General features: G+C 35.8%; 1 protein-coding gene across 2 annotated transcripts in view; it reads left to right on the top strand.

Moving 5' to 3' along the window:
• LOC137277480 (dual specificity protein kinase CLK2-like) overlaps positions 1-13,208 on the top strand; it is a 67,706-nt gene that overhangs the window by 1,159 nt on the left and 53,339 nt on the right. For both annotated transcript variants that reach the window (XM_067809218.1, XM_067809216.1), the window contains exon 2: positions 3,414-3,538. In XM_067809218.1, the coding sequence (XP_067665319.1) occupies positions 3,414-3,538 (125 nt within the window). The remainder of the gene's footprint in view (positions 1-3,413; positions 3,539-13,208) is intronic.

Here is a 13,208-nt window from a genome sequence, read left to right as displayed (position 1 = left end):
GGTATTAATGATATCAAGTAAATACTACTGATGTTAGTTTGCTTTCTTTGTAACTTAACTTTGCAGATTAAAGCTTCACACAACAATGACTGGGATTCTGACGTTTCAATGAAATTGAAAATGCTTGTGCACTCAGAATCACATACATACTCCTCCGATGTATCACGAGCAATGCAATCATCAAAATCACTGGAATTCAGCTTGTGTTTTGCGATGTGTCATTTTTAAGCATAAAAACCAGTACTGAACATACTCATCAGGTTTCCTAGACCATGCTAGAATTATTGGGATTACTAAAAGCTAATCCTCTTCAAATCTACCAAATTTACCAAAATCAAATGTATTTCAAGGAAACAAATTTGTTTAGGGTCCTGAATTTGGTATCTCTTATCAATTGTAAATTTACAAAAACTGGTTTAATGTTTATCACGTTTTGAATTTCACGTGTCATGGTGGTCTCAGTTACTGTGATGACTAATAACCAAATATGCCCACATAAGATATAAGGCAAGGTTTCCCTATCCGAAATGAGAGGGCTGAGAAAGGTGGTTTAGTCATGTGAACGCTGAAAGATATCATTTCAAATGTCAGTGTTAACCTGCCATTGATGTTGTTTCACAGGAAAACTTATAGTTCATATGAAATAACCATTAAAATTTATTTATGTAAGCTTCAACTGTATGTGAATCTCTTATCCCTATTAAACGTTTTCCGCAAGTAAAGCTTAAATGAGGCTCATGTTGATTACGATTGCCCAGCCAGCTCAGACTATGGAAAAACTGATCAGTGATAAAATTAGGCACATCAGTTAACTTACATATTTAAATTTTTTAGATTTTAATTAATAAATGCATTTCTCTAGCTATGTATATATTTGTAGTAGTGTTTTTAAATAAACTTTGTAGTTACAAAAACCTTAACCAATAGTGAAATTACGTATCATTTGCTTATGTGAACTAACATAAAAATTATGATTGATATCTAACTGTGTGTCAAATAAAATGGTTCAGTGTGCTTTATTTCTACCTGGCCAAGCATCATAAAAAGACGTATTGTGACGCAAACATAGTTTCTTTTAGATAAACTTTGCCATCAATGCTTATTGAAATCTTTGCCTAATAAAGTTCAGGACTCCATATGTCATGCAAAGTCTCTTAATGGGATGTTTTATATGCATTATTTGTATATGAACAATCCTTTATGTTTTTCGTATATATACAAAGGAAATTTGGAATCAAGCAGGGAAAGGCAACTTTCCATTTTACAAGATTCCTCCTCAACATCTAAAGCCTTTTGACTCAACTACATTTATATCTCTTGACCATACTGTCACTATCAGTCAGACCAAAGTAAGTACCGCATATTTGAATGTACAAGAATAAGTGTGGACAGAGTTATCTCAAACAAAAGGAGCAATAATGACTGTCAAACAGCATCAAGCTTGACTGGCAGTCAGATACTGGTGACATTGGAACAAGGATAGTGATACACCCTGAAAAGAAAATGAGATCTTCAACTTAGTTTTGGCAAATACATAAAGGAGATACATAGTAGAAGGTAATAATTGGATGAGATTTCTTATTAAAATGCTTCTGTTTTGACAGTTGTTATGATATGCTTTTAACTGATAAATAAGGGTTATTGGTGGCTCTCAAGTACCATATAACATGTGCATCTGTCCCAAAACACTAATCCTTAGTCTTCCACAAATTATAGGACAGACTTTTGAAGAAATACATCAATACAGGGTATTTCACAAATAAATGAAGTGAAACTGACATAATCCCTCTTAATAACTTATAAGTGCACCTCATAATTTCTTAAAACATTTGTCATTTGTCATTTGCTATTTGTCATTCATGTTATCCTACTTTAATGATGATCAGGTCACAGCATATGGCTGAAATAAGCTCATTGTTGGATCTAGAGGTGTTATTTTGGGGGGATTAAATCCTATGGTGTGAAATCCACAACCAGTTAAAACTGCTCCTTCATTACCAAATACAAACATTTCTCTCAAAAATAAGTGGAAGAGTCTCTGATCATTATTGATTTAAATAAGCACAGTAGCGAAAAGCATTAATAATTTCAGATTGACATTTGTAACAAAATTCCAAGACACATGGAATCATGAAAATGATTTTTGCATTTTTTCATGGCTAAACGTCTTCATGAAGTTATCCTGTTTTTACAAGGTAGGGGTATGCTATGTACATAGGAGGACACACATAACATTATGATTTGACCTCATTTTATGTACACCGTATCAACTGATTTGATCAATACTGTTTAAAGTGCAAGTTTTATAAAATTCTTTAATATTGATGTTACTGGTGATAACATCAAGCAAACAGCTTTCAAATTTATTATTGAAACTGGTGACAACAATAAAATTCATTTTCCTTTGTTTACCATTCTTGTTATTTACTAGTAGATTGTGACCTTCTGGAAAGGCATTGCTCTGTGTAATTGAACAGCTGTCAGTCTCGTAGAAATATAGTTAATGTTAGACTTGTAATAGTAATCTGACTCCACAAACAATATATTTGTTGTAGTCATGGTGACACAAATGAATTGCAATAAATAATGATGTATGTAATGTGTTTGTTGAAATAAAAATAACTGGGAGATCTGTTATTCAAATTTGTTTTCTTTTTTTTTTTTTAAACGAAACTATTCTCAATTGTCATCCAGACTATGTAGAGTTACCTCCCCTTGAAATCACCTTTCATTAGTTATTGTGAACTTCAACATCAAATGACTCAGAAAAGAAGACCATGACATATATTTCCTTTTTTTTCTAATCACAGTACTCTTCTGCAGTCTTTTATCTAGATGGAAGTAGTTTTCATTTGTTTTGATAATCTTTCACCATTTCAGTGTTCAGCAAGTTGTCATTTGTTTCGATTTTTGGCTCCAACCTGTTGAATCACATTATTATGATTTTAGTGAATGTTAATTCAGTGTTCGAATATTATGGGATTCAGGAAATTTCTTCAGGTTGATTTTCTTTCTTAACAGCTTAACTAAAGGAATTATGCAGTTGCTCAGGTTCTGGTCATGTTGAGCTTCTTGTTACTTGTGTGTGATTTCCAATTATCATTTTGGATCACAAGTCTACTTTTAACCTATACCTTCATGGAAAGCATCATGTGTTTATCTCCCAATTTATTGACCTTACTATTTAGATTTACAATTGTTATTCTCCTATTTTTCATCAGTATCATCACAGCAAATCTGCAGATACCTGTTATTGCCACAAGTGCATGTACATTGGAAAGTTTCCTGTGTATACGTAGAATATTCAGCACAATATGCTATAGCTTGCAAGTTTACTTTGTCACTACAAACAGTGCTGTTGGTACCTTTGATCTTTCAAGATGCTCCTTAAAATATGGAATATGACCTTTCAGATGCCACGATCCCGAAGAAAAAGGACCAGAAGTAGGGATTCCAGCTATGATGATGATTATCGCCACAAGAGAAGGAGAAATGATTATTATGATGATGATCACTATGATTCCAGACATTCCAGAAGGTGGGGGCACTATTTATTCATTTGTCTTGGTTATGACCCTTTTACTTTGACCATTCCATTTAAAAAATTCAAACTAAAATTTTGGCTGCCTAAAAGTTAGTAGTTGCCTCCATAATATGATGGAAGTGTTTTGATTACAGTGAACCCTCTGCAACATTTGCAAGAAGTAGAATACTCAAGTCAAGTCAAATTGTCTGTGGCCTCTTAATGACAGCCAGGGACTTGGAAAGGCAGGGGCCATGGGCTATTTTACACATTACAATTTAAAAGGCTCTTTGAATTTTAGAGGTCACTGTTGATACAGGACAGTGGCCCATTCGAAATTTAGAAAATGTCTAAAAATAATTGAAATTATGAAAATGGCCCACTGCCAAAGTTCTCTATCCCAAACCCTGAACTGCTGGTAATATTATTATGGATTACAACACTAAATTCTGCTGAGAATGGTTCCAAGAGCAAAGTTGTTTTAGTAACAGATCCAGAAGAATTAATCAATTTAACTGATACCTGTTTAAAAAAAAAAAGACGAGTGAAATTGGTATTACAGAACAAGCTAACTCTCAACAAAGTTATGCTGTCAACATTGAGCCAACTTAATTACAGTCAGTGAAAACCAGGTAGCATTCAGCCAGCAGTTTTAATGATGATTTTGAATAATTATTATATTATTCAAGGACTTCATATGTACATGATACAGAACATGTTATCACAGAATTTGGATCACCAGAGAAATAACATAAAAACATATTACATGTAATCAATACAAATGATGTCATCTTCATGACACATGCACACATTAACCACTGCCACTACTGACTAATGTTGAGACGTCATTCCTGATTTCATTTTCCTCTATACACCAGTTGGCAGGGGCTTATGCTGACCTACAAAATTCCACCTGCCTCTCTCTTATTACAAGGGTTCTCAAAGGAGGTATAAGAGTCCTACAAAGTAATGAACTGGTGTAGAGTATTGTTCTGTAGGATTAGATGGTTGATTTAGTTACAGTAACTTTGTTTCCTATCAAGAATTTTGTATGGTGAATATCATTGAGCATCCCACTGTCCTTTTTATATACTGATGTGTGTACTGAATAGGGGTGACTACTGAGGGTGAAGCAGCTGTTGCAACATACTACTGCAATAGCAATAGTCTATTGCATCCAACTATTGCAATGCTATCACAGGATTTGTTTTCTCCTAGAATTGTCATATATGAAGTCATTTTCCAAATGAATGTATGGTTTACATGAAATGAAAAGATACTAGCATAGTGTCTGTGACTTGTAATAACTTACAAAAAGGCTTGAAATCCACCCATGAAGGTCCAGGGTAGACTAGGCCTTCAGCAACCCATGTTTGCCATAAAAGGTGACTAACAGGATTGGGTGGTCAGACTCGCTGACTTGAATGACATGTCATTGGTTCCCCAATGCACAGATCGATGCTCATGCTGTTGATCACTGGATTGTCTGGTCTAGATTTGATTAATTACAGACCACCACCATATGGGAAGAATATTGCTACATGTGGTGTAAAACTGAACTCACTCACTAGCTTGAAATCCAGATCAAGATTCTTAAAGATTCCACCCTAAAAATCAAATTGAACGAATCTGGTACTTCCTGTATTTTTTGCTGCGCATATCAACAGAAGTTAATTACTAAACTATTGATAGTCACATACTATTGATGCAGCATTAGTGTTTCGTTTCTGCCATCGATTAACTGCTATCAGGGACTCAACAAATGCAATCCATTGAAACTTCATTGCATCATTGCAACCTTAGTACTGGATGCAGATTTCTGCATAACATAAACCAGGTCTGGATGGAGGGGTTTCTGACTGATACTTGATGATGTTGAAGTTCAAGGTCATTCAGCACAAATGGGTTACATGTCTACTGGAGTAGAAAACTGGAGTGTTTATGAATGGAGTTTCTTAAGTACGATGTTAAACCCCTGTTCACTTCGCCTATAAATTTAGTTTGATTCAACTTTGTACACATGATTTCAAAGGTGAGGTTCCAATACTCTCGGCTTGTATTTGACCTCCAGGGATCGAAATAAAGTTTAATTTGCTTGCAGTGGTACAATAGATATTGAAATGGCACATACAAAATTTGTGTAGTGTGTCCTTTTTAATAATGATACTCACCATTTTTCATTAGATTGAAACTGTGATATATTTTCAAACAACTCGGATTATTCAAAATCTGTTTTTGCCCTCTATGAAACTATTTATTGGTGGCAGTCTCAATTTCCAAGCTTGGACATGGCCATATTAAATGTTATTGCAGATAACAGGAAATCCTGTTTTGGATGATAACATAGTTTGCGGGTTTGTTTATAGTCCTAGGACAAATTAAGCTCTTGGTGCAGTATTGATAGCATGCAGGAAATCCAGTTTACAGGTTTACAGTTAACTAGCTTACGTGATGTTTACCGATTTATTTAACAGTGAATTGAATGACATAATTGTTGTGATGATTTATGTTAAGCTGGATCATCAAAAGGTATGGACATGCATATTTTCATAAAGGCACGACTAAATTATCTGATTCCCCATGTCATCCTTGAAAAAATTCTTTTCTATCCCTGGACCTCTGTATATAGGAGTGTCAAAAGAGCTCAAGTTATAAAACATCGTGCAAATGAAAACCTTCATGGAATTTCAGATTAATTTGTTAAATCTCTCCATATGTGATTATTTATGATACTTAAGTTTCAATAAATCACATGTCTTGTGTCAAATGGCAAGATTGTTTAAAGGTCGTTCACAAATGAAATGACATGTAAATCATTCTAACACTTTCTATTTAAGAATGATCATTTTTCTTGAAGCCAGAAATTATTATTTTTGTATCTGTGTTCTCTCCAACTACAGCATAATGAAAGGAAGATAAGTTATGTTGATAATGCCTGCCAGGTAGCAATGAGATATATATTTCAGAATTTCCCCATTTGTTTCCCTAGGTTTGAGTTGTCCTTTATGGTCTGTTGCTGTGGTCTTTTAACCCTTCAGTCTTTTAAGCAAAGTTGATGGTTGAGTAGCCCAGTGGTTAAAGTGTTCCCTCATCATGCCGAAGACCCTGGTTCGATTCCCCACATGGATACAATGCTTGAAGTCCATTTCTGGTGTCCCCAGCTGTGATATTGCTGGAATATTGCTAAGAGCGGTGTAAAATCTCTCACTCACTAACTCATTCACCTTTAAGCAATGACGAGAACCTCTGCACATATTTCGGCACAATTAAAACATTGTTCAATTGGTCAGTAAGAAAATACACATTTCAATATTTCTACATGAGCAATTATGAAAGAGGTAGTTTTTGTGTCTTAATGGTTGACATTTTTGTTGTTTAAATGCTTGTTCAGGGGATATGTGATAGTGTGCTGACCCAGGTGTATAATGTTGCATTTACTCACTGTCATAACGGTGATGTAGTGCCTTGTTCATGCATTATGCACTCATGACTGCTGTGAATAAAGTTGATGTATGTCAACTATGCGTGATGCCTGCGTTTCATCAGTAAATAAATCTGAACACAAGTATTGCATCCTCTGGGAAATTACACAGCATTAAATGTTGGTGCTTTGGGTACTTTGTTTCCTATTTGTTTTTCGAAAGAATATTTGTATGCTGTCAACTTGTGCATTTAAATAATAGTTGATTGCTTTATTTATGTTACAAACAAGTAACTCATCTGAAGTTTTGTCAGTAGATAGGAAGAGTTGTTTATCTTTATGTGCTGGAATTATTAACACATTCGGCACTAAGGCTGAGTAATCAGACATAATGTCATGAGTTAGTTCCCAGACACCGACCCCAATTTATCAGCCAGGCAGTAATCACATCAAAATAATACACAAAATTTGAAACCTGCTTGACATGATTCATCTTTTTAATGCTGATATTTTAAATAGTGTCTGAAAATACAATGCAGCTGTTCATATTCTATTGACAGATTTAAAAGTATGAACTATTCTGCACACTTATGAAAATGTGAGCGATGTTAATGAGCGAAATGACTATGATAAATTGAATAAATTAAGGAGTAGAATTAAAAGTACACATTATAGTTGTAAATGCACATCAAAAATACTATTTACACCTTATACACCTGTTTAATATCAATTAAGTGACATCTCAACTTCCGTCACCTCAATCTTCATGTGGCCACAATGTTTAAAGTAAAAAAATATGTGCACAAGATAATTTTTTTCACAGGTTGCAACTTTGCATAATACGCCCATGAAGTTCCATATTTAACATATAGGTGGCGATTTCTTGCTTAATACGTTCACACTAGCAAGGTTTTACCCAAAACTTTTGGCTAAATGTATAGTATAACTTTTCATGAGGCTGATATTCATTTTCCTGATGATTGGCAGCCATGGGCCAACTGCATGACTTTGACAAAAAATGTTCCTTATAGCTAACTGGACGTGAAAAGCGTCATTAAGAAACAATCTGTCCAGCAAAATTGTCACTAACAACAGCAGAAATACTCCTTGTTATGGTGATATGATTGATATTCAGAGCTGTCAAACAATACCCAGCATTAAACAAATTTTCTTCCATGTTTGTTCTTACAGATCTTAGAAAATAGGGGTATTTCCTATTGTTGTGCCATGTTGCCAAGTGGAAAGTCACATTCATCGTGATATTGGTGACCATGTATGTAATTTAAAAAATCTTATTATGATTTTCCTGATTCACCGAAAAGTGAAAATGTGTAAAGGTTAGTTGGTAATATGACATCTTCCAAGTGGAAATAATGCTTCAGTTTTTGCTTCCTTCAAGGTTAATCTTGATATCATATGGGTGCAAGCGTGCATTTCATTAAGAAAATCATATTTATTTAAGTTGTAGTTAGATTATTTGATCAATATGATAGAAAGTACTTTCATATTTATCAACAGTAGGATTAGACAGTTGATATGATGTATGAAATGTAGTGCAAATAATGTTTCACAAGCTGATATTTTTTATGATAAACCTAGCTATCATATCTGTAATCTCACTCTCTGGGAACTTGACGTAATGGAAGTGACCGGTTATGGTGTTAAAAGAGTTAAAATGCCCTGATGCTGCGGTAGGGTCATTGGATCACATGCAAAGTTCATTCCACACATCAACATGGCAATTTTTGCCAAGGGATATAACTCTTCCATACTTATCAACAACTTTTCACCCCGTCTGTAGCCAGTGTTACCTCCCTGTATCCCCCAGTTTGCTGCACAAGCATGTTTCCATTAATAGCCCATTAGTAGTCAGTGTCTAGGCAGGTCTGGTTGGCATGGGGCCAAGATTCCAGCAGCCTATGGTGGGAAGTAGAGCCAGCTGTTTGTACAGGGTGCTTGCTGCAATAACTGCTGCCTACATACATACCAAACCTGTGGGATGTGCAGTTCCACTCAGACATGCCTTCACATCTTCCATCCCAACTGTCTTACTATGGAGAACTATCTAGTCTGTTGTGTTTTCATCGATGAATTTTGTTTAGTTCGAAGAAAATATGTTTGTTGGTTTGTCTTTTTTCAATAGAAAGCATTGAAGATGGTACACAAAATGCAAGCTTTTCTTGTGTTACTAATGTGATCATTTAATATTCTTCTAAGAAATGCAGTTCTTAGAGGCTGAGTAGGTGTATAGAATAGGTCCTGTGGAGGTCATGAAGGTCTTGAGGATTTTGAGATTATAATGAGTGGCAAGGGCAATTTCCATTAAACTATGTTTAGACCAAGATGATCATAGCTCCATGTTTACCCATGGTTGTAGCGCTAAGATCAGTGAGTCTGTAGAATATGTTTAGAATGAGTTACGTCTGGTCATTTCCATTGCAAGGGCCTCAGTTACATCCAATCCTTAGGGGTCTCTGTTATCATCAGCTTCTCAGCAGCTTGAGATTAAACACACTCCCTAGTCACAGCTAATTAAATTTAAATTCAGTCTGTCAGGGTATCCTTTTAACGATAAGGGGATAAACTCTACTGCAAGTGGGAATTAATTTGATATGCATGTGTATGTTTGTTATGATTTGTAGAACAGGTTAACTGTGTAATGGTTTATGCTGGTGAGCACAGCTGCTCTTGATAAACTAACCAACTATTCTCTGTTGCTGTAAGCATATCAATGCTGGGCTTCAACTTTGTAAATAGGCTATTTCAGGTGCAGAGCTATACATACACCTGTACAGCATCAGTTGATCTGTTTTTATGGGGATTTTATCATTTCGTCCTGCCAGATTTGTTGAAAAATTAAAGATATGTTCCAGGTTTGTGCTGTTATCTTGCTGTGAATTTTCCATTCAAAGACAGTATTCGTTCTTTCTATGATATGTTTGTTTTTTTCTCTGTACTTACACTTTTGTCAGATCCCAGACTTCTCTTCAGTTGATCTTCAGTTGTATGTGTTGTCAAGTTGGTGATTAGGAATAAAAAAATCTACACATCTGATGCCAGTCACTGTTTAGAGTGTCCCCAGCTTGTATATCTATGAAAATAACATAAGTCTGTCAGCTGTCAATGTAACAGTCAACAATTCTCAGGTGTCAATGATCTGGTCCCCTACCCAGTCAACTGTTGTATATCTGGTTAACACTGGATTCATGAAATTGTTTGTATGACTCCTAGCAGTCCTTTGTTTTCTTGGTGATCAGTTGGATGATGGATGACATTTTCTGAACTACTCCCACCTTGCCAGGTGTTAAACAGTAATTTTCGACAGTAATTTGATTGTGATTACTTGGCCTCAAGGTGAACTCTCCTCCCCCTCTGTAAAGCCAAACTGACAACTCTGCCCTTCCTTGTCGAATGTGTTTTTCATACCTAGTTGACCCATGAAGGTCCTGGGGGGTAGAATAGGCCTTCAGCAACCCATGCTTGCCATAAAAAGCAACTATGCTTGTCGTAAGAGGTGGCTAATGGGATCGGGTGGTCAGGCTCGTTGACTTGGTTGACACATGTCATTGGTTCCCAATTGCGCAGATTGATGTTCATGTTGTTGATCACTGGATTGTCTGGTAAAGACTTAATTATTTACAGACTGTGCCATATAGCTGGAATAAACTCACTCACTCATACCTTGTAAAAGTCCTTAGAATGTGTGATTAATGATGAGCCAAATCAGCTGTTATTGACACTCTTTTTTTATATAGTTTAACAAATATTGTCACTGTCTCTTCAAGGAAAACATATGGAGTGGAGCCAGGGAGAGCAGAACATACATATACATTGACATATTTTAGTGATTCAGCTCAGTATTGCTCAAGTCAGTTTGAAATAAGAAGGTTAAAACTCTAAAATAGTCATTATTGAAAGATGATTAGATATTTTTGTGTTTGTCTTTCATTAGAACCATCATAGCTGTCACCATGTGGCATGGTTGAGGTTTTGGTCAGCACAGGACCTTTAAATGGCATTTACTCACAGAACTTAAACACTACAATCTCTGTTCAGATGGGAGTAAGGTCTGACAACTGGGTTGGAGAGTTGAAGTGCTAAGCATGATGTGAAAGACTGCTCACAAATTCTGGCATGGAAAATGGTCCCTGGTAACCAATGCTGAGGTGCCAGACTTGATCAGTTGATTTGATTGGACCCAGAATGTTACTGAATAATTTATTCACAGGTTGTTCTGATCCAGTTGTTGTGAACAACAAGCAGACGAATAAATACCATCCGTCGTTCGATCATTGAGTAATGTGTAATGCTGATATTATTCCATGAGACACCTGACTGATTACTTAGGATTGAGATTACTGGAGATACATTCTATGTCTTGATCTTCTTCTTTGTCACATAGAAACTTTAATTTTACACGAATATTTACACTTTAATATTTTGATAAACCTTTGAATTACAATCATATTAAATAGTGAGAAGTGAATTACAATACAGTCATTTACTGTTACGAGGAATTCAACTTCAAGAGCCCAGTGCCCCGTTTCACAAAGCTCTCATACGCCTAAGATCTTGTAACATTTCTTGCAGCATCCATAGCTTCTGTCTTACAGTATAAGAGGTACAGTGGCTTCAAGAAAACTTACAAGATCTTTGACTTATGAAAGTATTGTGAAACGGGGCCCAGTAACATTAGATTTGGCTGCTGGTGTAGTGGTATCATGCAAGATCCCCATTCTTGCAACCCGGGTTCAATGCCCGGGTGGCACATGTCCTTTGTATGATTGTTTCATTTTAATAACACAAACCACATGCATGCAGGTTTTTGCTTTGTGGTGGTTGTGTAACGTTTACTCTCTGCGCTCAAAAGGTGTTATTTCCTTGTGCATCAGAGTACACTGTATATTACATAAACCAATCAGATCAGATCTTTCTGACACAGAGATATGAGAATGGATTATTATTTTATCTGGTAATTCTTGGTCATATAGCACTAATGATGGCAGCTCTTTGAAGCATAAACATTTGTAAATAGCTTTAAGTATATATTCTTTCAAGAACTCTGAAGCTGAATTGCTTCATAACCATAGTACTGATGTGTTTAAGGATAATATGCTGAGCTTCATTTCCCAATTGTAACCATCACATTCTATGTGAAAGAGATCAATGCAGATCCTGTTTAATCAAGTGAATATTATTGAAGAACACATGAGCAAGATCAGGAGCTGATATGGATTTACTTTGTCAAGTTTGATTTATACAGTTGTTGTGCACGGTTATTATCAAAGTGATTAAACTCAGCAGTTTCATGAAGTCATGAATGATGGGAATATTGACATCAGGATGGGTTGATTAGAGTCTCTGGACAGTGTTCAGTAATGAATGAATGCATATCCTGTTTCAAGAAAAAGTATCATGAATATTCAGACTTGTTCAGCAGTTGTGAGCTCTTTCTATATTTGACTGATTTCATTAGTAACTGATTTCTTGAGGCAGATTATCATGTTGGTAATTCCCTGGGGTCATGCCCCTCCATGCTGGAATGTATAGAGGCCTGTTTACATCTCCCCAGGCATGTTGCTGGCTGGCTGGACATTGGCTGCCTCAGTCCTCTAGGGACCATACCAAGACTTTCTACCAGGATTACCTTCTTCTGTAGGAGAGGGTACTCACAAGCAATTAATATGGCCCCCATATGGACAGCCAGATGATTAAAAGATACTTAAGAAGAATTCTCACAATTCAAAATTGACAATAAAATGCATTGTTTGATTTGCTCATTGTTGTTGCTTGTTGTTGATGTAGTTGTTTTCATCGTCATCTTTATCTCCACTAATATTGATATTATTGATGATTTACCTTCTTTCACTCACTGATCACAATAGCCAACATTCCCTCTCAGTGAATGTGTGTAAAAGGGTTTACAGTTATGATATATGCTACATATAGGTTTGCGTTATACAGTAATCCATCTGCAGTGGATTTGAATAGATGCTAGCTGGACATCTGAAGATTTTTTTATAACTTTTGCTTCATGTTGGTGTGTACTTCCTCTAATGCATTCCCTAACCTGGCAGAATGGTGTCTGAATGAAGTGCTTTAACCTAGATTGGATTTTGGACCTTCTTGGATTATGGTGTAAATACAGTTGTGAGAAAATTAGACTTTGTGCTTGCATTGATTTCTCTGAAAAGAGAGCAATGCAATGATGCATTGACTGAGAGGTCAAACTGCAGGCATTTTGTTGTGTAACAAGTAGTATTG

Source organism: Haliotis asinina, chromosome 3, assembly GCF_037392515.1.
Source record: "Haliotis asinina isolate JCU_RB_2024 chromosome 3, JCU_Hal_asi_v2, whole genome shotgun sequence".
In the NCBI taxonomy this organism is placed as follows: domain Eukaryota; kingdom Metazoa; phylum Mollusca; class Gastropoda; order Lepetellida; family Haliotidae; genus Haliotis; species Haliotis asinina.
Note: the sequence above shows the minus strand (reverse complement) of the source record. Positions and strands in the feature narration are given on the sequence as shown.